The 23,360-nt window shown below is 44.6% G+C and overlaps 1 protein-coding gene across 4 annotated transcripts in view; it reads right to left on the minus strand.

The window, feature by feature from the left end:
• Positions 1–85: 85 nt before the first annotated feature.
• The window catches only part of nrxn3a (neurexin 3a), a 118,013-nt gene continuing 94,738 nt past the window's right edge, over positions 86–23,360 (minus strand). Inside the window, exons 18-24 of one of the 4 annotated variants that reach the window (XR_015109899.1) lie at positions 18,485–18,666; positions 17,521–17,692; positions 15,436–15,525; positions 14,239–14,546; positions 13,342–13,423; positions 6,066–6,611; positions 2,686–2,831 (exon numbers count right to left, since the gene is read on the minus strand). Coding sequence is in view for 3 of the 4 variants with exons in the window: in XM_086183500.1 (XP_086039626.1) it covers positions 1,891–2,831; positions 13,342–13,423; positions 14,239–14,546; positions 15,436–15,525; positions 17,521–17,692; positions 18,485–18,666 (1,775 nt within the window). In the remaining variant the exon portion in view is untranslated. The other 3 variants (XM_086183500.1, XM_086183501.1, XM_086183502.1) reach the window with 3 other exon arrangements.

A 23,360-nucleotide genomic window follows, 5' to 3' on the forward strand; every position in this document is an offset into this window, starting at 1 on the left:
TTCCATGCAGAGAAGGAAAGAGGGAAAGGGTTAAAGCAGAATAGCAGAAGACAGTGACTCCACCTACTCAAGGACTACAGTACAATTTCAGAGAAAAAAAAAGATATGATAGTTTATTTGTTTTATTTGTTATCAAACTGAAAAAGACTGGAAAGTAACTAAAACAGAAAAATGTGGATTTCAAAAAAAGTCAATTAATTAAGAGAGATAATGAAGATAGAAATGGACAGAAAAATGTCAAAAAGAAGATAGTAACTCATGATAAGGTGACAAGACAATGAAGTGACCCAGTTCCACTTTTAAGGAAAAGAAAAATAAAGCATTTGCGCTCTTCTAGCCCCCATCCATGATAGCCTCTGTCTATCTTTGTCATAACCCCGACTTTATTCTCTTTCAAAAATAAATGACACCTGTGCAACCCAGAACAAGAAAGCCATGATACAGAAGGAAGGGCACCTTGTATTTGTTGACAACTGCAAGTAGTTAAATATTCATGCAACTTTAGAAACATCTCTGGTTAGATCTCTAGGCTAACAATACATTTTTATTTCTTATGAAATATCAATATTATTCTCCACATTCTTGACGTAAGTTTTTCTCCATGTAAATTAACAATTAATAGATTTTGTCATGAAATATGCTGATAATCCATATGTTCAGTCTGTACAATAGAGGTACTAAAAAATTACAACTGTCATGGTATATGTACAATTTCCTACCTACAAAGTACAACAGCTAGCATGTAATAAAATATGTAAACAAATTTCTTGTTTTTTTTGACACAGTTGACTGTGACAGCAGATAGAATTCACACTTTCACCATTTGATTTATTTCTGTATACACATTTGTTAACAATGTTGTACTGCATTTGTGTTTCTCCTGACACCTCCATAGAAAAAGAGAACGATAGGCAATGAACCAACATACAGTTTTGCAAAAAGATCAGACCACCACTGGCTGTGCATCGATAACAGACCTCCTCTGTCAGAGGTCGCTTTTTTCCACGAATAACATTTTTGAGGGGAGGGGCTAAATTCAGATTTGATGCTGAAGAGCTGTTTTGGCATTAAATAGAACATGGTCCAAGTTGAACACTGTATACTGGACTTTTACTGTACTGGACTTGACTGTAAAGTTAGGATGGCATGCAGTTTACAATCAGTTGCTCGTTACCAAGAGAACCACCACTTCTTTGAACAAAGGGAGTCACAGTCTGTCAGACGATGAGACGAATTGGAGTGAATCAGATTCCAGAGCGAACAGATCCAATAACATCTGTCCATGACAATTTGCTCATTTTATACACAGAAAGAGTTTCTTTTCTTGTTGTTATTTTCTCTTTTTTCTTTTGCTTAAAGCAAAAATAAGTAAGACACCACACTTGTATTATGTATAAACCATACAAATTTTGTCATATTCTGATACAACAAGAGTCCTTTTTTACTTGTATGACGCCTGTGTGCCTGACCCCCTCTGATAAGCACTACATGTTGCTTACATGCTGAAAATGGTCAAGATTATGAGCCTTTTGTAAGTTTACAAAAAAGTTTTTTTGTTGAATGTCAAGGATCACATTGCTCTAAAAGTCACTTAGGAGAATGATGTAGCTGGGAAATATTTCTATACTGATAACGTCTCTGACCAGATAGAAGAGTAAGGTCTCTAAAGTTGCTATGTAGCCTTCTTGTGATGCTTACAATAGTAAGTGTGCTTTATATTACAGTACATGTCATCAGTTCAACTACTCAGCACAGTATGGGATTATTCAAGTTCCATGTTTTACCATCATTTGTCAAACCTCCTCGAAAGGAAAGTAAAATGTTCTTTTAGTGCTTTCTCTCTCTCTCTCTCTCTCTCTCTCTCCTTCTTCCTTCTCTCTCAAGTCTCAGTCACACATAATACTCCTTATCCTTATTTTTCTGTTTTTTGTTGCTGCCTTTCAAGCTCTGCTGTTTGTCCTTCATGACAGCGCCATTGCTCTGCACAGCTGAGTTGGTGATGTAGTTCCTGCTCTCGTCCACCTGGTAGGAGCCTTCATCCCTGTTCCTGTACTTATACATGGCATAAAGAAGGATGAGGATGCACAGGGCAGCGGCTGCCACTATTCCGATGACCATCCCGGTGGTGCTGCTAGATTCCCGGACCACTTCCGAGGGCCCTGGAACTCGCCTGACGCCTGGCTCTGTGGGGAGTGCTGTGGGTATATTACGGAACATGGGGGAGGTTATTAATGGGCCCCTCAGCTTGGTGCTGTCTACCTCAAAGGATGTGGGCAATGGAAGCAACGCTAGGTCTGGCTGGGGTTTTAGCTCGCGGTTATTCATTTTGCCAGCTGGCTGTTTGGCGGGAGCATTGTGGAGGGTGGCGGTGAAGGCAGAGGTGGCGGTGGTGCGGCTCTGGTCGGCGGTTAGTGGTACGGCGGTAGTAGTAGTCCTACCGCGTCTGGAGACTGAAGGTGTGTTATGTCTAAAAGTCTTGGGCGTGTGAGCTTTGTAGTCACCTTCAAAGCCCGTCGTGGACAAGGTCTTATCTGTTACCAAGGAGAAGGTCGAGTAAAAATCTTCATCATCGGTAGGGGGCAGGTTAGACTTGAACGCTTCCCCAGAGCCATACCCCGATATCACCAAGCCATCATCATCACAATCATCGCTGCCTCGGTCCGACAAGCAAGGTACCCCCGCCTCAGTGGCCTCGGACAGGGACTCTTTGGCGGTCTCAATAATGGTGAGGAGTGGGTGGTGGGTTGAGGGAGTGGGAATGGAGGGTGCACGAGGAGCTAGAGAGGGGTGCACTAATGGATCCTCAAGTATTGGGTTGACTAATTCAGCTCCTGGGGTTGGAGACAGACATGGAGTTGAATTAGATTTATGAAATGAACGTTTCTGTAGAAATATGGACTTCAAGTTATGCTTCACCCAAAAAGTTTATTTTACCTTCGAAGTACTGACTAATAGGTCAGTAGGTTGGTAAGATGTTTTTTTCCCTCCTCCATCACTTTGAATTCAGGAAGAGCCGGCCATGTATTTTTAGCTTGAAGCTAATGGAGGCTGACGGCTAACAGCAGCTCAACTGTCTGTTCCAAACTCTCCAGGTCGTCGTCTGCTTAAATCCACGTCTCCTTAACTGTTGACGGAAGCACCGAGCGCGACCAGCTCAGCTTCCCCAATCCAGAACTGTTCTAGCTGGTTTTAATCTCCAGTCAAAGTGTTTGTGGATTACTGATCATACATCTGGATTAGAAGACCTGGATTACACCAGACGACCTGGAGTTAGCAACTTTTCGGGTGAAGTTACCACATTGACCAAAATCTATGAAAATAAACTTGGCATATCAATGCAAGCCTGCTTCAACTAAAGTAGCCCAAACTAAGATTTCTACATCATCTGATTCTGAAAAGGCTTAGTAGGTGGATGAATGAGCCAGAGAGGTCAGCGAGGTGGCGCTCTCGCTATCGTTCGATAAAGTTTTCAGAGTGACAGCAAAAAAGTGAGTGCTGCGTGGAAAGAATCCAAAGGCAATGCAGCAGTTCAAGCTCTTTTTGTGTGATATGAAGGAAACACAAGCAAAGTTTGTGGAAAATTCCAATCACATGCCAATCAAGATAACTGGCTGTCATCCTCTGGAAGTAACGGTTCTCTCTGGCGCTCCAGTCACCTAGAACCTCTCCTTCTTATGTCTCTGAAAATTTGAGTTGTTGCTCAACAAATATTCCCTTGATGCAGAGTTGTTCTGGAGGAGGAACGACTCTCAGAACCACAGAGAGGCGTTGGTCTGGGAGAGACCTGAGACGGAGGAAGCTCCTACGCTCCACTGTTCTGAAAATCTTCTGTTCAGTTAAAAGATGTTTTGTGTCTTAATCAACATTTAAGCTAATATGAAGCTAATCTCACACCTTTAACATTTTGGTTGGCGTGAGGACGTTAGCTGACGCTGCAGAGTCGACTATTTGAAACTTTGCTGGAAAACAAATATTAGAAGAAAGAACCAATAAAAGTATTTGCTGGTTTGAATATTGTTAACAGTACCAGCCGTTCTGGGATGTTCCAGATGTGTTGTAGTATCACTACTGGTGTAATGTATACAGAACTCGGCGGTGAGGTTCTGGATCCTGTTCATACTCTCCATCCAGGATTTGGTGATCAGCTGTGACATCATAACCCTGTGAGGTTGAGCCGCCACCAGCTAACAGCTTGATGGTTTCTGCTCCTGTAGAAGACTCCAGTCCACAGGATAAAAGCTCTAAAAACAGGTTTTATTCGGGGTCTCACAGAGAATTACTCCACTACCCACAATCCTAGAGTGCATCATCTCTGATTGCTGATATCTCAGTGTCAGGCATCCCGTTGTCATGACGCTCCTCTTTCATCTTTGGCCTGTTCGCTCCTCCTTTACGGCTAAAAGCCTTTAGACTTCAGAGCAGCTCTGTCACCAAGAAACACAGTTGTTCAGTCACAACTTCAGCTGAGCTGAATGATGTCAATGGCAGAGCAAAGTCACATGAGAGCTCACCTGTAGGGTACTGGCCCGCGAGAAAGATGCGATGAGATTCACGAAGGACCAGGTCCTCGGTTCCTACACTACTCATGGGTTCTAACCGGGGGCTGGGAGGGAACCTTTCCCTCTCAGCATGTCTTATGAACATGGAACGTTCTCACTGCCCCCCTCAGGTGCCGGCACTGTCCTGGTGTTCGATGGTGAGTGAACTGGTTAAACTAAAGCTTTGTTATTTCTGTGTTAAACATCAACCAGTTACGATGGAAGAAGCTGCTGGAATTAGTTGCTATGACGATGGTTAGGTCTGCTCACAGGCTCTGTCCGCGTGAACACTGCTGACAACATTCCAAGCGTGGAGCTCAGACAGGGCTGCAGCGTGAGGAGACCAGCGTGCAAAGGCGAAGTGACGTCTTTTCTTTTGCTTTGGACGAACAGAGAGTCGCCGTCAAGAAACGAGCGGATACCAACGTTTGCTGGTGACGCAAACAAAAGCGAAGAGAATTCTGTGATTTTGCAGCTTCTCGTACTCACAGTTCAATACGTGGAGCATCAAACTTGCAGCCTGATTCAACCCTCAGAAAACAAGCTTGAGCAGCCTGCTGGCCTCCTTTATCAGCTTCCTGCTGTCATTCAACTTCATCTGATGCGTTTGCTGCAGTGACATTGCAGCATAATTGTTGGATGAAATCATCCAGACACAATCCGGCCGGTCGTGTGCATCTCCGGACGCTATTTTGAACCCGGTGTTTGGTTTTCCGACACGTCTCGCACTCCCGGGTTCCTCCAAGCCGACAGAAACCTGAGACAGAGTTTCCGTGCCGCCCCCTTTTGTTTTTGGGATATTTGTGGGTTGATTAATTGTGTTCATCTGTGTTCGTTCACTCGGTCTGAACACAACAGAGGCAAATGCTCAACTCCGTCTTGGAGAGTTGGAAGTGATACATAGATCAAGAAAACAGGTGATTTATGTATCCCAGTCACGTCGCCTGAAGCAACTTCTGAAGGTGTGAACATTTAAACTGCCATTGACATGAAAAGAATCCACGGTCATAAACATGTGCATCCTGAGGGTTGATGCGCATGCTCCAATCTGCTCCAACTCACAAATGACCACCAACACCAACACACACATTCACAAGCACGCCACTCTGTAGATCAAACAAATGCCATTTTATTCTAGTTCAAACAATAAAAGACTCAGTCACTTTCAATGTCTGCAGGTTGCTCAGTGATGCAGGTTGTAGGAGGCACGTGTCAGCGCTCTGGCTCTGCGGTGGTCAGAGTAGAAGTACTGCATGAAGCACTCTCTCTTCATATAGAGTATTAATATGCTTTATTCAATCGGCCTCACTCATGAACGCAGGGACGAAGAAGGTGAATACGACGACCCTTAAACGCACGCGTGTGGAAGCGGGGCTCTTTGTCGTGAATGTGGCGCCGCCGTGCTAATTAGCATCTCTGATTTTAGTGTTGCACACACAAGAATGAAGCTTTCCAGGTCAAGATCAGGTTGTACAAACTGCATCAATGAGTGAAACAATTCAAAGAGAATGAAAACATGTCACTTACATCAACATATTGCCCGCATGATTTAGGCAGGAAGAAAAGAATTTACAAAAGAAAAGTAGAGTAACAGTATTGTATAGCCACTTGGTACCATTAAAAAATCAGTTATATCCATTGGAGAGTGTGTTCTATCTTAAACATGACAGTACAGGGAGGCAACAACACACACATCCACACCACATAACATAAAAAATAAACACCATAATTCTGTTTTTTATGTTTTGTTTTTTCCTGGTAAATAATTTGTTTTTACAAAACAATGTGTATCTACATTTTTATTTTATTTTTTCCATTTCAATAGACTTCAATAGTATCTAAAACCTATTCATGTTCGGGTTTTTGCTTAAATTTCCATTTGTTCTTTAGTGTAGAATGGATGGATCACTTTATATTTTAAATAAGTCTAAAGACAAGGGAGCAGGTGAAGAAGGGGCGGGACCTATGAACATACTACATAGGAGATGAGGGTGATGAGGGTGACAGTGTAAGTCAGTTGCCATGTCCATGTAAAGGCAGTACGAAGCGGTCGGGCGGCATTAGAGCTTTTGGCTGTAAGGAAGGGATGGGGATATACAAACAATGAGCATATACATGCCCATCTACAGAAAAGAACAGAAGAACTCTAACACTGACAGGTCTGACAAACCCTAAACTGCAACTTCTTAGTCATGCAATTCATTGTTTTCTTACAGTAAAAATATTATTCAGTAAAGATTAATTTGTTTTTATCAAACTAGTTTTCAAAAAAATCTGAAAAATAGAAGTTATGTGAGAGGTGGCTATGGAACTGCTTCACGCACTGGTTTGTGGGCTTCGGCACATTCAAGACAGCTTCAGCTGAGTTTATCCTCGAATCACCTCAGAGTTCTTTGACTGTAAATATCAGTAGTGGTGAGGAAAGCCTGCGCTGGGCACACAAGTTAGTCACTGAAGTAGTTCCAAATCCAAAAAGGTCAAATTATACGAAAAAATTCACACTGAGATTTGAGCTTTTTCCGATTCATGAAAAAAAACCCAAACATGATTAATAAGCCAAAAACCATAATCAGAACCAAAATACCATTGACTAATTGGATTAATACAAAAATATGACCCTGCTAAAGCTATCAAATGAAAATGTTAAGATGAGAGAACAAAGCCATTTAAAATTTTGCAACACACTACAACCAGATGCACACAATAGAAAACAGACACCGTTGAGAGAGGCGCTCGACGGGGGCGACGGGCTCCTCTCTCAACCTATCGCTCATGTTCATCTTTAAACATGGACCGGCCGTGCAGTCTGGGCGGGTACTGGCTGACAATGGGGTTATTACTATTAATATTATTATTACTGGTTTGGTTTAGTTGTACTGCAGGATGTTGATGCATGCTTAAAGTAAGTTGCATTTAGGGAAAGTAGAAAAGAAACAACACAGAAAACTGGGGGCGGGTTAGACTGACCAAAACAGGTGAAAGACGCTGCGTCCCAACCCCTTACAAAAGGAAACAGAACCCTTTCTACTGGCCAAGAAATGTCAATCAAGTGTCAACTCCCCAATGACCCCCCACCCCCACCTTAGTTACTGTCGTAGGCGATTGGGATGCAGGTCAAGTTGAACTAATAGCAGGGAGGAAAAGGAACAAACATAAAACATCTCCTAACAATACTGCGTCATGTTCTATATGTGAAATGCAGCGGTTCTGGATTCATGACAGTCAAACGACAAGTTAAAAGCTGATATCCACGTTTATATGCAGGTTGTGGCCACGCGTCCAATCAGGCTCTGTCACAGTACGACAGCAGTGGCGTGAGAGATTATCGCCATCCTCGCCATGGAAACAAATGGGTGGATATTTAAAAGATGGTAAATATGTAAAAAATATTCATAAGAAATCTTAATCATCCTAATCTGACAATAAATATTAGCTAATAAATCTAATCTGATGCGTCCCCTCAGAAGACGGAGCTACTCCTCCTCTCAGACCACTCCACCTTGGCCCAGAATTCTCCAGGGTTCCTTCTCAAACTCGAAACAGAACCTGAATCATCATGGACCACCAGCCGTCAGCGCCAGGAATAGCCATTCCTCACTAAAGGAGAGGCTCAGGTTCCGGGGCCAGAAATCTGCTCTCTCACCCTCCTCCCAGCAACTCAGCTCAAGAGTCTGGTTCTGGCCTACAGAGTCCCACGTCAGTCCCAAGCCCCAGGTCCACAAAGTAGTAGAAACCTCCAACTTCTGACATCCATCCATCCATCATCCAACCTTCTATCCATCCATCCATCCATCATCCAACAATCATCCAACCTTCCATCCATCCATCCTTCCATCATCCAACAATCATCCAACCTTCCATCCATCCATCCATCCTTCCATCCATCCATCCTTCCATCATCCAACAATCATCCAACCTTCCATCCATCCATCCATCCATCATCCAACAATCATCCAACCTTCCATCCATCCATCCTTCCATCATCCAACAATCATCCAACCTTCCATCCATCATCCAACCTTCCATCCATCCATCCTTCCATCATCCAACCTTCCATCCATCCATCATCCAACCTTCCATCCATCCATCCTTCCATCATTCAACCTTCCATCCATCCATCATCAAACCTTCCATCATTCATCCAACCTTCCATCCATCCATCCTTCCATCATCCATCCATCAATCCAACAATCATCCAACCTTCCATCCATCATCCAAACCTCCATCCATCCATCCATCATCCAACCTTCCATCCATCCATCCTTCCATCATCCATCCATCAATCCAACAATCATCCAACCTTCCATCCATCATCCAAACCTCCATCCATCCATCCATCATCAAACCTTCCATCATCCATCCAACCTTCCATCATCCATCCAACCTTCCATCCATCCATCCTTCCATCATCCATCATCCAACCTTCCATCCACCCACCATCCAACCTTGCACCATCCATCCATCATCCATCCATCCATCCATCATCCAACCTTCCATCCATCCAACCTTCCATCATCTATCCATCCATCATCCAACCTTCCATCCATCCAACCTTCCATCATCCATCCATACATCATCCAACCTTCCATCATCCATCCATACATCATCCAACCTTCCATCACCCATCCATCCATCCTTCCATCATCCATCCGTCCATCATCCAACCTTCCATCCTTCATCCATCCGTCCAGTAAGAATAAATCTTCCCCCTGAAGAGCGTTGCTGATGTAGGAACCATCACTAACACTTGAGCCCAGCTTCCTGTCACCAACACGTGCTTCTGCAACTGTTTCTGAGCCACTGGTCCCACAAACGCACCATGAGGCCTAAACCCAAGAGTCTGGCAGACCGGCTCAAACATGGAGCGGAACATCAGAAACTGGGTCAAACCACAGCTTTGGTTGGTCTGTTTGAAGTTCTCAATGATTAGCTGAGACATATGATGGATACCAGCTTTAACCCCGTAGTGTCTTTTGACATATGAGTCAATATTCAGTCTAATGCAGCCCACACAAACCATGTGGACTGCACATATGGAATTCCATAAGATGGCACGTAGTCCGTCTCAAGTTTCGAGTCGGAAATTCGAGGACTTTCTTCCTCACATTAAAAAAAGACTCGAGTCGACTTGCATGACTTGAGACTTGGACTCCAGAGAGACGACTGGACATGACAATGTTTTCATGAAATATTTGCACTTTTTTAGATATTGATAAGGTATCTCTTGATTGAAACATGACTTCTAGGACTTCACTTTGAAGACTACAAGAGGCAACAGAATAATTCACTACTTCATTTTTCCTCATTTTGGGGAACGATGTGTGTTACAAATGTTCTTAGCTTTGCAGAATTCTCTGCTCATGGTGCAGTACCGATGATTTGAGATGTGCCACGAGAATTTTACCCCTCGTCTCCACATACGGATGTCAGGTGTCTGTAATGTGGTGTCGGACGTAGACCCGGAAACGTCTAGCGATTACACCTAAACATGGAATATCAGGCTGGAACACCTGAGATGTTGCAGATGTAGCCGATGCCCGTCGTTTAACTTACTCACCGTCTGTTAGCTTGTTTTACTGAGCAAGCGGTCAACAGTAGAAGTTCAATCTTCTCAGTGGTGTTGAGGCAAATACCGAATCAAAATAAGTGGAAGAAGGAGTTTTCCATGAGGAATGAGTGACCCCAGGTGTCCGTATGAGGAAGCGAGGTAGTGCGCAGTCACACTGGCTCCTGCTGCTGTGTCATGGATGTTCAGTTGTTTAAGTTGTAGGATTACGTATCAACTGAATATGTTCAAGTATTATAGTTTGTATACAAAGGTTGCACGTAACGATCAAGTTCATCTGTACTGCTTGCAGTACCAACCAGAGTTTTTGTATCTTTTCTATTTTTATACGAGTAACCAGAATTAAAAATTAAACAACCCTCTTGATTTAATTGCCATCTTATGAAATGAATTGTGATTGAACGGAGGACACAACAGATGCACAACAGAGAACAGTATCACTTGACAAGCTTTCCAGACAAACAACACAATCACACAAATCAAAGACATTTGATGTCGCTGCGACCGCAAACATGGTTTCAAACTAAAGAGTGAACGCAGACAAATCAGTTTGTCTAAATGCAGTGCGATGGTCAACACATAGGACACGCCTAAAAACATGCAAGAAATTAACAAAGGTCATCCTGAAGACAATGATTAGAAGTGATTACCTAAGAGGAAATTAAAATGGAAAATACACACTTTTTTGGCAAAAAATATTTTAATGCCATCTTCAAAAAGGTGTAATAGTAGTAATAAGTTCTCAGGGCACCATAAGATTGTTTGCTGTTTCTAATTAATACAAAACTATCCTTTATTATTAAAAACAGAATTTTCCATAATCAGGACACAAATGCTGGTGGCAGAAAAATATTTGTTGCCTTTTTTTCTCTTAGAAAAACAGGGATGTCTTCATTAAAAGCAGCATGGTACAAAAGCCCTGGAATATACATGGAAACGATGAACACGCAGCAGAATATCATGCCACACGTGACGAGGCCAAAATTACAAGAATGTGTTTTTGGGTGGTTGTTGGACAGACAGAAACAATGGCTCAATCACAAACTCCAGAAAAGATAAAATGAAGATGGAAATAGAATTGACTCCCAAAAGAAGACAAGGAAAGAAATTTCAAATCAACAGAGCATGCCACTGTCAACGTCAAAGTAATGTCAGGGTTAGAATGGTGTGAATTTCTGTGTAAACACATGACTGGATGACCGGGGCCCTTTCTTTGTCTTTCTTCACAAATCCCCACAAATCTCAGAATACACAGCACAGCTCGAGACCCATTTACACCATGAGCTCTTCTATAATCTTGAAAAAATTTGGGAATGACCTCTGGAAGTTTTATATGCCTAAATATCTGGTGTCGTTAAGGGTGAAGAATGTTTGTAGTCCAAAAGGAAGTGAGTTATCTCCATGGTTCCAACGGGATTGTTGATGTGATTTTGGAAGATTGAATCAGTAAATCAGCTAAATGGTGAGCAAAAGTTGATGAGATGTACAGTTTTAGTTCATCAAGATTATTCACGTTAGCTTGGGGTATTTTTCTTAGTTCTAAGCTAACGTTATCTCTGGGGCTCTTTCAGTGTTCTAAGCTAACGTTATCTCATGTGCTCATTCTATGCTATTCAGCTTATCAATATGTGTGTATTTATTATCTGAGGGGGACTTTTACTTAATTGAATACTTGAAGTGGCCCTTTTGTGACAGGACTGGACAACTGACATGTCCCCAAGACCTGCCCATGAATATAAGGAAGCCAACCACTGTCCGTAGCTGCTACATGACACACTCAGACCTCCTGAATTAAGAACATCGTAAACAAGCACTAGTAACCGTCGCTTGCACCTGCTTTTACTTTGTTTCATAAGTAAAAAGCAGGTAAAATGGTGCGCCTGGATTAAATGCAACTCTGAAACGAGGTATCCCGAGAGGCTACTGGAGGGTTCATGAACCCAAACCACATCTCAGCAGAGCCTAAAGTCTCGGAGTGATTCAATTACATGGCAGCTCCAATCAACTCAGCTGCTCCAGCGTTAGGGTTAGCTTCCGGTGTCCTAAGGCCACTGCACCTATTCTTAGCGGTAGGTAAATTAGCAGCCCCAAGCTATTCTTAGACAGAGACCCCTGCTCTGTACTCACACCTGGCAGCAACCACCATTTTTAAACACTTCTAATGCTTCAGTATTCCAGAAAGAGGTATTTACTGTCATACTTGTTTCTGTTGAACAGAAGGTCTGAGTATAATGGCGTTAACCACAGACTGCATTTCAGGCATTTAACTGAAAACCCAGTGACTTGGAGATGTGCGCCGCACTACGAAGTCCAGGTAATAATTCTCATGATGGGAGGATTGATCGTAATACACAGCGCTTGTTGTGTCTCGGTGTTCCTAATGATGGACCTGTGTAGACGTGTGTGGATTTATTGTAGGTTTTTATGGTACATCGGAAATACTGGACGTCATTTACACCAAACAGTACTATTTGAGGGCTTGTTGGTTATATTTTGCATTTTTCAAATCCTTGTAAACTTACTAAAAGAGGATCCCTTGGGGGAAAAAAAATCTGTTCTGTGTGTAAATGACAAGGTAGCTGCATATCAATGCTAAAATATGGAAATTCCCAAATTCTTTCAAACTGATTTTCTAAGTCAGAACAATGCTTTATCTTTTTAGACTTTTTTTTTCATATTTAGGTACAAAAAAGACAGAATAAAAAGTACGACTAGAAGCAAAAGTATGACCCAAAAAAAGGAAAAACCTATACACAGAAATTCAATGATACCTGTTCTCTATTACATGTACCAACAACGCAAGCATCTAAATATGAAAAAGCACAAATGACAACAAAAAGGGAAAAAAACATCACTTAAAATCAAAAGCACAATGAGAATGAGGAGAGCAGTGAATGGCAGCATCAGTGGTTCATGACGGTTCACCTTCATACAAATTTTGCACATTAGTGGTGACGTGTATTAACTCTTATTTTTCCTGGCAGCAGACAAAATTTGTATGTTATCCAGGCGACCATGTTAACCACTTTGATGACCCCATGTGCAAGTGTAGCTCATGACACTCATGGCCCTCTCTGTTACTGCAGCCACATTCTGGATTCTCATCCTCAATTTGAAATTCAAGTTACACTTAGTTGAACCATGGGGGTGCGATGCTTTGAGGATACTGGGATCCACTCTGGTGCAGATGAGTGAAAGCACAAAGAAAGCAAGCAAATGCAAACTAATCTAGCCCACCTGCTTGAGTAGTTTCACACTCCTCCAGGTCTTCGTCGTCACTGGAACACTCCGCAGATGACACGATGTCATCTGTCGAATGCTTGGGGAGCAGAGGTCGGTCATCAGGCGCGGCAAGACGAGAACACAGAGAATAAATAAGACGTTTAGCACGAAAACTCAATGGAAGTGTTTTGAGCGCCTAACTGAATAAGGGTCTGATCATACAAAGACAAAGGGAGGACATGTTTCTGGAGGGTTTAATTGTGATTTATGATCGTAAGGGTTAGCTCACATCTTGGGAAAGTATTATTAGAGTGACGAGAAAAGTTCTCATTTGCTTAAAAGTGGTGCAGGTTGCCCCTGAGTAGGGAAGTCTGAAATAATTCTCTTTTACCTTTTTTTATTAAAAACATCTGATCAAGGTATTATGAGTATGAACCGGGCCAATCAATCATTGATAGACGGATAGACGCAGCACCAACAGCCAGTTCAGTGAGAGGACGAATCAGAGAAGTCGTTTTCCTCCGTAGGTCAAAATCATTTCCGTGAACCTTTCGCAAACACGTTGGGTTTGTTTCTCATATCAATCTTTCATCCACATTGACCCGGTAGAAGCGTGTAGATGAGACCTGATAGATTACTGTTGTTTCTGAATATGTAACCATCATCTTTTGAATTCTTTTTTAGTAGAGTGACAAATATAACACTGGGTTTTTCTTTCACATTGACGGTGAGTTTTTTCATCTAAAAGCATTTAGAAACAGATGACACACCACCGTTAGCATGCTGAATGGACAGAAGTGGTTACGGCCTGCAGCAGTGATTGGCCACTGCTTCACATGCATCCTGCAGGGTTCTGACTTACATACGACATTTGTACACATGCTTTTCTTTGACTTGTGAAGTTATTCAGACCTGAACAGTTGATGTGGATCTGTGTTTCCGTGTTGTGGTGGTGGACATCATGGTGGTCGTCTCAATGAAGGTAGTGGACATGTCTGAAGGCATGGCCGTGGTCCTGGCTGAGCCGGCCACGCTGGGGACATCCCCCACCAACCTCACGCTCCCGTTAATCTTGATGTTGGGGTTGGCCTCGGCAGCCATGTTCAACACCTTGAGGCCATTGTAATAAAGGCCGGACAGTTGACCCTGAAACGGCCTTCCGCGATCGCTACCACCAATTGCAACAGTTGCTTGAGTGTTGAAAATTGTTAGCTGCCGTCCTGGAGGAAACATTCAGATGTGAGATATTTCCAACAAGCAAAGAACTTCATTTTGAACTGTTTTAGCTGCATTTACAAGAACGAGGCAGCCAGTTCAACAAACCCAGAGCTTGAAGCTGTTCAGTTCAGCGAGTTTTGATCTCAATCAATACTGGATGATGAGCGGATCCTCCGTCTGGATTAAGGAGACCTGGATTACACCAGATGACCTGGAGAGTTTGTGAACGGAGGTTTCTGGACAGTTTAGCTGCTGTTAGCCGTCAGCCTCCATTAGCTTTGTGCTAAATATACGTAGCTGGTTCTTCCTGCATTCAAAGAAGTAATGCAGGAGGGAAAACCTTTCTGTGAGCTCAAGACTCCTGCTAGTGAGGACTGGAATGGTGAAACGGATGTTTTAAGTAAAGTATTACTGAAAAGGAACCTTTGAAATTCAGCTTGTTGCACTGGCTGCTGCTCTTCACAGTTCAAACATGGAACCCTCAACATGTGCTCAGTACGTGTGAGAACACTGAAGAACTTCCACACGGATGTTTCTTCGCAACATCATAACTCCTTATTTTCAATTATATGGGGAATTATTTCCATATTTATCATTTCGATTGTTATTTAGTTCGCTATTTAGATGTGGATGTTCACATTGTACTTTCACTGCATGCACATGAATGTTCGAGACAGTGCTACATTTACAGTAGTTTAGTAGAAATTGGAAAGCACCATTTTGGCCACGGTGAAGGTGACCATGTTGGCATCATCAGGGTTGAAAATGCTCCACTTAAGGTTTTAAATACTGATCATGCACATACATTTCATCTTCACATTATAGAATTGATGATTAGTTTTTTATATCAGTATAGTGAACACATAAACATAGAAACATGTCAGAAATTACCTTTGTCTTGCAGCCACTCCTCTACTGGTCTGGTGTATTTGAAAGGAATTTTCTTATTGGCCATTTGATAGCGCTCAATGTCACTGTTCCCTTTAAAGTTTAAGAAGACATTTATAAGACATTTATTGATCATCAGCATTGTGTCCCAAACTTAATATGTTTAAATCATTTTAGCAGAAGATTACGCTGATGTTAATCTTGTTTAAGTTGCAGTAGAGATGGTCGTCATCTGAGTATTGTCTTGAATGGAGAACATGAATCCATGTCACATTTCATGGTCACAAACAGCTACCACCAGTGTGTGCAGCTGAGCAAAGTTGGACCCGGCTTGATATCAACTTTATTATTTTTACAGGAACACGCCAGCTTCTCTCCTCTCCTCTCCGCTCACTGGTGTTCACTGCAGCTAGGCTCACTGGCGTTCACTGCAGCTAGGCTCACTGGCGTTCACTGCAGCTAGGCTCACTGGCGTTCACTGTAGCTAGGCTCACTGGCCTTCACTGCAGCTAGGCTCACTGGCCTTCACTGCAGCTAGGCTCACTGGCCTTCACTGCAGCTAGGCTCACTGGCGTTCACTGCAGCTAGGCTCACTGGCCTTCACTGCAGCTAGGCTCACTGGCGTTCACTGCAGCTAGGCTCACTGGCCTTCACTGCAGCTAGGCTCACTGGCGTTCACTGCAGCTAGGCTCACTGGCCTTCACTGCAGCTAGGCTCACTGGCGTTCACTGCAGCTAGGCTCACTGGCGTTCACTGCAGCTAGGCTCACTGGCGTTCACTGCAGCTAGACTCACTAGCCTTCACTGCAGCTAGGCTCACTGGCCTTCACTGCAGCTAGGCTCACTGGCCTTCACTGCAGCTAGGCTCACTGGCGTTCACTGCAGCTAGGCTCACTGGCCTTCACTGCAGCTAGGCTCACTGGCGTTCACTGCAGCTAGGCTCACTGGCCTTCACTGCAGCTAGGCTCACTGGCCTTCACTGCAGCTAGGCTCACTGGCGTTCACTGCAGCTAGGCTCACTAGCTTTAACTGCAGCTGGGCTCACTGGCCTTCACTGCAGCTAGGCTCACAGGCCTTCACTGCAGCTAGGCTCACTAGCCTTCACTGCAGCTGGGCTAACTTGCAGTCTGCCCTCTGGTGGAGGTCTGAAGGGGGGAGAGTCTCTACCTGCTAGTCTAGAGTTTCACGTGACAAAGTTGCCATTTTCCTTTCAGTTTAGTTTTTAATGACCTTTGTAGTCGTGTTTCAAATGAAAAAAAGTAATAATTTTTTAATATTCCATTTCAAATAGGGATATTTTCCAGTGAACCATTTCTGCGCTGTTCAAGAAAGCAAATAAGGACTTTGAACACATAAACAGAGGACAGATGCTGACGTACTGTAACCCAACAGGTCGAACCGTGAACTGAAACAGACTGACAGCTGCAAAGGATGAGTCAAAATGTGACACGTAACTGTAACGCTGCAGAACTACAAAAATGGACGAGCCTCATTCATGAACTATTCTTAGGCGCTATAGGACGTTTCCATCGCTCCATCTCTTATTCTCATTTCTTAAAGTCTGCACTTTCTAATTATTGTAATTTGTATCTTTATACTTTACTTCATAGTACTTCGAGAGCTTAATAACTGGAACAACAGAATTTCCCCCCGGGATTAATTAAGTACTCCGACTGTGATTCTGATCTCGTCTGACCGACGGGAACCCTGATGGCTGTTTGCTAAGTGCTCGCAGGCCTGAGTGACTGAGACGCACGAATACTTCTGACAGAAAAGCTTTTATGTCATTTTCGATCATTTTTCATGTGAACTTTACAAAAGAAAACGTTAGTTTGCCTTTCTTAGGTATCTTGTCCTCATTTTTCATTTTAGTGTTTCAAAGAGAAATTATATGAAATGAGCTGTTTGTGCTCTGTTTTTGTCCCAAGTATCCCCACCTTGTTCTGCATTACGTCAGACCTGTAGTTTTAAGATCAGGTCAGCGTTGAATCAGCAGGATCTCCTCACTGATAACTGATATTGTTTATCATTGACTGCCGACATGTTTGTGCGTTTTGCTCGACTGTTGAGACGCGTGCTGGTGTTGTACCTGTGGGGAAGTGTTCGTTGATGGACCAGTTGTCCACCTGCAGCGTGGCGTTTCCACCGTTCCTGGTGAAACGCACCACATGATATTTCCCATCATTCACCGGGGTGCTGCTCTCCTGCACGCTGATGTCCACCGTGCCGATGTTGAACGTCACTCCTATTTTACCTTGTTGCTGCAAAGAGAGAACCACGGCTCATTGTGGAGAAACAACACAGGGCCACCAATTGAAAAGATCCTCCACTAAAGTTTGTATTTCCAACGCTTCATTTACCAAATGTGTTTATTGATTATTAACTAACCTTTGGTATTCCATAACTGAAGATTTTGGGAGATTCATTTTCCAACCCACCGTGAAATCAAGTGAGGACACAAAAGAAAAGGTGAATATCTATCTGTGCCTTGGTTTTGTCCAGCAGAGGGCAGCAGAGATTCTTATTTTGTGACGTACTGGTGACTGCACGTCTACGAGGTGCACTAATTATGTTTCATCCAACATGCTTGCTCAGTGTTAATGAAATCACTCCTTTAATGGTCATGTGGGTCCTTTGTGAGACAGTTATTGATGTGAGCTGACAGGTGTGACAGTGGAGATGCCACTGGTTTTCAGGGTTCTGAACCGGAGGCAGGACACCAACAAACATGTTCAGTCTCTGCATCCTCCAAGTGACGGTGCAGCAACATCAGCAAGCGAATGGAATAACACAAATAAACTGTGTCAGACATTTAGCATGTAAAAATCAAGCCTTATGTCGTCAGAGAAGCCAACCAACCACAGGAAGGACCTGCTCCCACTGTCAGATTTAGACGTACAGCTGTAGTGGAAATGACGCTACCAATCAAGAGTATGTGACGCTCTTTTTCTGCTTCATCTTCCTCTTCCTCACCAAGTGTCCCCTGAGGCTCTCAATCACTCGCCACTGAGACTAACAACCCACCTGACAGCGGCGTGTGTGTCACAGCTTACTATGTGCAGCATGAGGTAGTCCCCGAGACCAGGAGCGCTGTCGATCCGGACCAGGATGCCATCCTTCAGGGAGGTGCTGAAGCCGACGGTCAGCCTGTCAGTCCTGGTGCTCGGCCTCTCATTGGCCGGCCACTTGAATGTGATGAGGCCTCCTCCTTTACCGAAGATGTATGTGGTCCCAGCTGAGCAGAGAGAGAGGAGGTAGAAGTGACACATCAGAACCAAAACAAGAACCGCATCCTCCACCGACTACTACGCATGAAAGTATTTGTTTGGATTACAGGAGCAGTACTACATCATACTGGTGTAAAAGTATTCAGGTCTCTGATATTCCTGCTAACGCACAAACTGCAAAACAAAAACAATTCACTGCTGATGTGGGCGGGGCTTGCTCTGTATATGTGATTCAATGAGTGGATTTGGGTTTCATGCCGCTGAACGCATCACAAGGAGCTTCACTGACATTCCGACCACCCCCGCATCTGCTTTACGCATGCTCCGCCCACCAGGGTGTTTCCATTTCAGGCTGCCGCAGGAGGTGAACTCTGGTTGTGATAAGGGGCGTGATGATTCCGCCACACTCCGAGCAGCTGGCCAATCCCAACAGAGAGGTCTTCTTGGAGGCAGTGCTGGAGTACAAACAGTCTGCTGCTGATGGTGACAAAAGTGGGTGGAGTCATGGCCTGTTATACAGCCACTAGGAGCTTTTTAACTATAAATAGATGCTAATGTTGCTAAGCTACAACAGAGAAGAACATGTTGAAGTGGAGATGGGCGGCGTATGGCCCCTCCCTTTGAAACCGCCCACACAGGCTCCAGAGTGTCACTCCTGTACGTGAAACATGGTTCCAGCAGTAATGACAGCGGTAGGGAGTTTGGTTACTGCTAAACGTTCCCTGGCATTCAACACTCAGTTCAGCCGATCCAGTCCTTCGTGGACTTGAGGCGGCTGTGAGACCAGAACGCTGAGAGCCAGCGAGGTCCCTGCTGGTTCATTTTGAAGGACCTCTGGCAGGAGGTGGAGGGTTCCTCCAAGTGCTAGAACCAAGACGCCACTGTCCTGGAAATACTTCTTCAGGGCTTTTTGCTTTCATGTGCACAGCCTGAGATGAGGCGGAACTCGAAGCTTGAACTCATTTCACCTCCAGAGCTGCTGATTCTGGCAGTTTGGCACTGCACTAAACTTTCATTATTTCATTTCAATGTGCCACTGTGAATGAAATCATAATTGATGATTTCTTCATGCTGAGAGACATCTTTTGTCTTCGTTCGTCACTAATATGTTTAGTGGATTATTTTCCTTGAGCTGTATTGATTATTGCAGGATTGCAATTCCCTCGTAGCATCGTGCAGTGAGAGCAGCGTGGCCTGGCTCTGATATCGGCACCGATAGCCTGCAGCATCTGTAGACCACAGCCAGTAACCGTAAATAACGGATTCACACAATCAGCTGCAGAGTCACCAGGCGCACCGGCAGAGAGCGACATATGTCCTCACTGCCCACGTCACACTCCAGACGACGACTTCCTCGCTCTCCCACCATCATCTCACCACTCCCTCCTACCATCATCCCCACGGCTGGGGAGAGTGATCCTCCACGCCAGCAGCACTACTACATCACCAAAACGCTCTTCCAGCTCACCGCGTGTGTGAGCACGTTCTCTTGAGTTCTGTTTCGACTCAAATTCATCTGGAAAATATGAACTCTGTCTCGGGCTGTGACAGCGCCACTGGACGCTCAGCTGATAATCATCTAGCTGTCATGACAGGGCGGGTTCGTTCTCGAACGCATCGTCCTGCCTAAAGTTCTTCACAAATGGAGATTTTAAGGCGCCAAAGACTCAGGTGCTTGGACTGTGAAAACTTGTCTGGGTATTTCTCGCTGGTTGCATCCCGCCGAGGCCTCGCTGCTGCTCCGCCATCTGTGCGTTAAAGAACACACAGACTCTCTTAACTCAAAGACACATTCTGCCTGCTGCTGAGGGAAGTATTGAATCAATATGGCCGCCTGTCACAATATCAACATTTGACATTTGTTTATTTTCTATTTCTGATTTTGTTGCACAAGTTTATTGTGGCTGTATGGAACATTCAGAACAGCCTTGTCTGCTTACAAGCACTAAGAAACCTGAAGTAATACTTCACCTAAACGTGTACTTCACCCTCCAAGTCCTCACCACCAGGAGTCTGCAGCTCACTGAGGTGTTTCTCCCTCCTCCATCACTTCTTAGTGACTCCAGGATGCAGGAAGAACCAGCCACGTATATTTAGCTTGAAGCTAACAGAGACTGATGCTAACAGCAGCTAAACTGTCCAGGAACGTCTTTATGAGCGTATTTGTGTCGAAAATCAGTCAGTAATAAATATCACTTTCATATTTGCGGATCTGGAAGGGAGAATTTCTGGAGTGCTGATCAAAGCTGCAGTAACTGAGCTCCTCTCACTTGCTGCTTTGGAGCAAACGTTCATGTCTGCTGGCACCAAACCAGCAGAAAAATAAAGCTGTACTGTAGTTTTGGGCTCCTGTTTGAAGTAGTATTTCTACCAGCGCTCCTCCTGCAGTAATCCTCCTCGCCCACGCCGTCCCGAGGAACATAGCTCAGTGGGTGTGTCATCAGGTTTTTGGCCTTGGCGTGTTGACTCTACCGCCATATGCTCCTCCATATGACCGCTGCTCCGACAGGGAAGCACCGTTCATGTACTATGTGTGTGTGTATGTGTGTGTGTGTGTGTGTGTGTGTGTGAGAATGTCTTTGAGTTGTTCTGTTATACCTGCTGTAATTTCACGCCCACACAAAACTACTCTCGTACCAAACACAGTCGTCCATGTGATGGGCGGCGCCACGATGAAGTGAAGCAGCGAGCAGCAGACACGGACTCGGTTTACTCGTCTGCTCCTAGAACAGAACTTCACCATCACCATCATCTGTGTCCGTGCCTCTCAGGGCCGTCCCTGACGAGACGCTCCTCAGCAACAGTAACCTGACGTTCAGCTCCACGCCAGCTCCCACCCTTCCCTTCACGTCCTCCCGGCCTCACCTCACATAAACCTGGCAAACACAACTCTCCGAGTTAAAACACCGACTCACCTGAACACCTTCAGCATCTCAATGAATCTGAGTTTTTCAGGTGGAATTTTTCAGACACCCAAAACTTTCTGAAATGATAGTGTGAGTGGCGCCAGCTCAAAGAAGTGCAGCTAAGTTTCCAGCTTCCACTCCCAATTCCATTTCTGCGGTAAAGAGAGACAGATGGCGTGTGTGAGAGTCCACCAGGAAGTGATGAATGGCGCTCGCGATGCAACTATTTAACGAGACACTCCATGAAAACTCTGCTACATCCAGCAGATGCATCCGAGCAGGTGCTGACAGGCTCACTGAGTGCGCACAAGCTACCACACAATATAAGACCCTCTCTCACTCTGACTCACAAACACCTCCACACAACTTTACTGGAGATGTCACTGATGCAGCCTGGTCGAACGCACACCAGCGGACCAGTCTTTCTACAGAGCGATGGACGTGAGCGGTTCTCTTTTTAATCAGACCAGCTGTGATCAGCTGACGTCTCTGAACAGAGCAGATTTCTGCTGGCTAACTCCAGCCAGTATCATCCAGCCTCCTCAGGGATCGCCTCATCCCTCAGAGCACACAGAACGGAAGTGGAACGTGCCTCTTATAGCCCACTAGAATGATTTCTGGGACAACGACAGCTGGAGGATGGAGGAACCATCGCCTGAGGGAACTGGAACGTGCTGGTGGTTTACTGGAACACCTGAACGGATTACCAGGCTGGTTTCCCGCTTTAATGCAACATTTGAATGTATTTGTATGCAGAAGTGTCTTTTTGCAGAACTCAATGTGGACATGTAATGAATTCCCATGGCAACCAAACACAGTAATTTCTGTGGATTAACAGTCCACCTCCTTCTTCTGGATTCCAGCTGAGCTGCATTTGTGATATAAAGTTTTTGAAGTTAACAACACCAACAACCATCCTTCCCTCTAATTTGCATTCAACGCAGAGGCTAAACGACCTGACTGGTGCAGTACGTCTCACCAGAGGACAACAAACACGCCTGGCAACAGCTAAGAGGACCTGGAGTCTGTTGGTAGCCGTCAGCCCCCGTTAGCTTCAAGCTGAATATACGTGGCTGGCTCCTTCTGCATGCTGGAGTCACCAAGAAGCGCGTGAAATAGCGAAGACGGTGCACGATGTCTGGAGGAGGAATCATTGACAGTCCTCCACCCGCTCCACCTCCTGAGCCCCCGTCACACCCACGCCAGCGTTCTCATGGTTCTAAATAATAACTCATTAAGATGCTGCTGTTGTGTACAACTGCATTTCTGCTGCATGGTGATGAAAATCGCCAGGTAATTAATTGACCACAGGCAGGTGTCCGTGATTGTGTTTGACCTCCGACACAGTGAGAGCATCTCTACGGCAACTGTGAGAAGACCCCTCTCTCTTATCTGTCCTCCAAGTCCATTTCTGCCAGACTGGCTCGCCGCCGAGACATTCACCTGTGAGCAGGTTCCCCCCATTTGGGGGCTCAGACTTGCTATGGACCAGGAGGTGAATCACTCACAGAAGCAACTTCTGTATGCGTTGCGGTCTTTTTATTGGTCATTGGATGGCGATCATGAGAGCAACAACGTTTTGAGGACTTGAGTCAGAGGCAGACACGAAGCCAGAGACCCTTCTGATACCCACCGCCATCCTGAGATCAAACCTCACTGCTGATCGTGCGTCTGCTTCCTTACTGACTAAACCTGGTGTTTGTCTTGGTAATGGGGGATGGGCTTCCTTTCAACACCACCTTGTCTCCCGTCATGTTTACTGCAGCTCAAGTCAGGAGGCTTCAGGTTGTCCAGCG

The sequence above is a fragment of the Aulostomus chinensis genome, chromosome 17, assembly GCF_037954235.1.
Source record: "Aulostomus chinensis isolate RoL2024-O1b breed Wild chromosome 17, RoL_Achi_v1.0, whole genome shotgun sequence".
Taxonomy (NCBI): domain Eukaryota; kingdom Metazoa; phylum Chordata; class Actinopteri; order Syngnathiformes; family Aulostomidae; genus Aulostomus; species Aulostomus chinensis.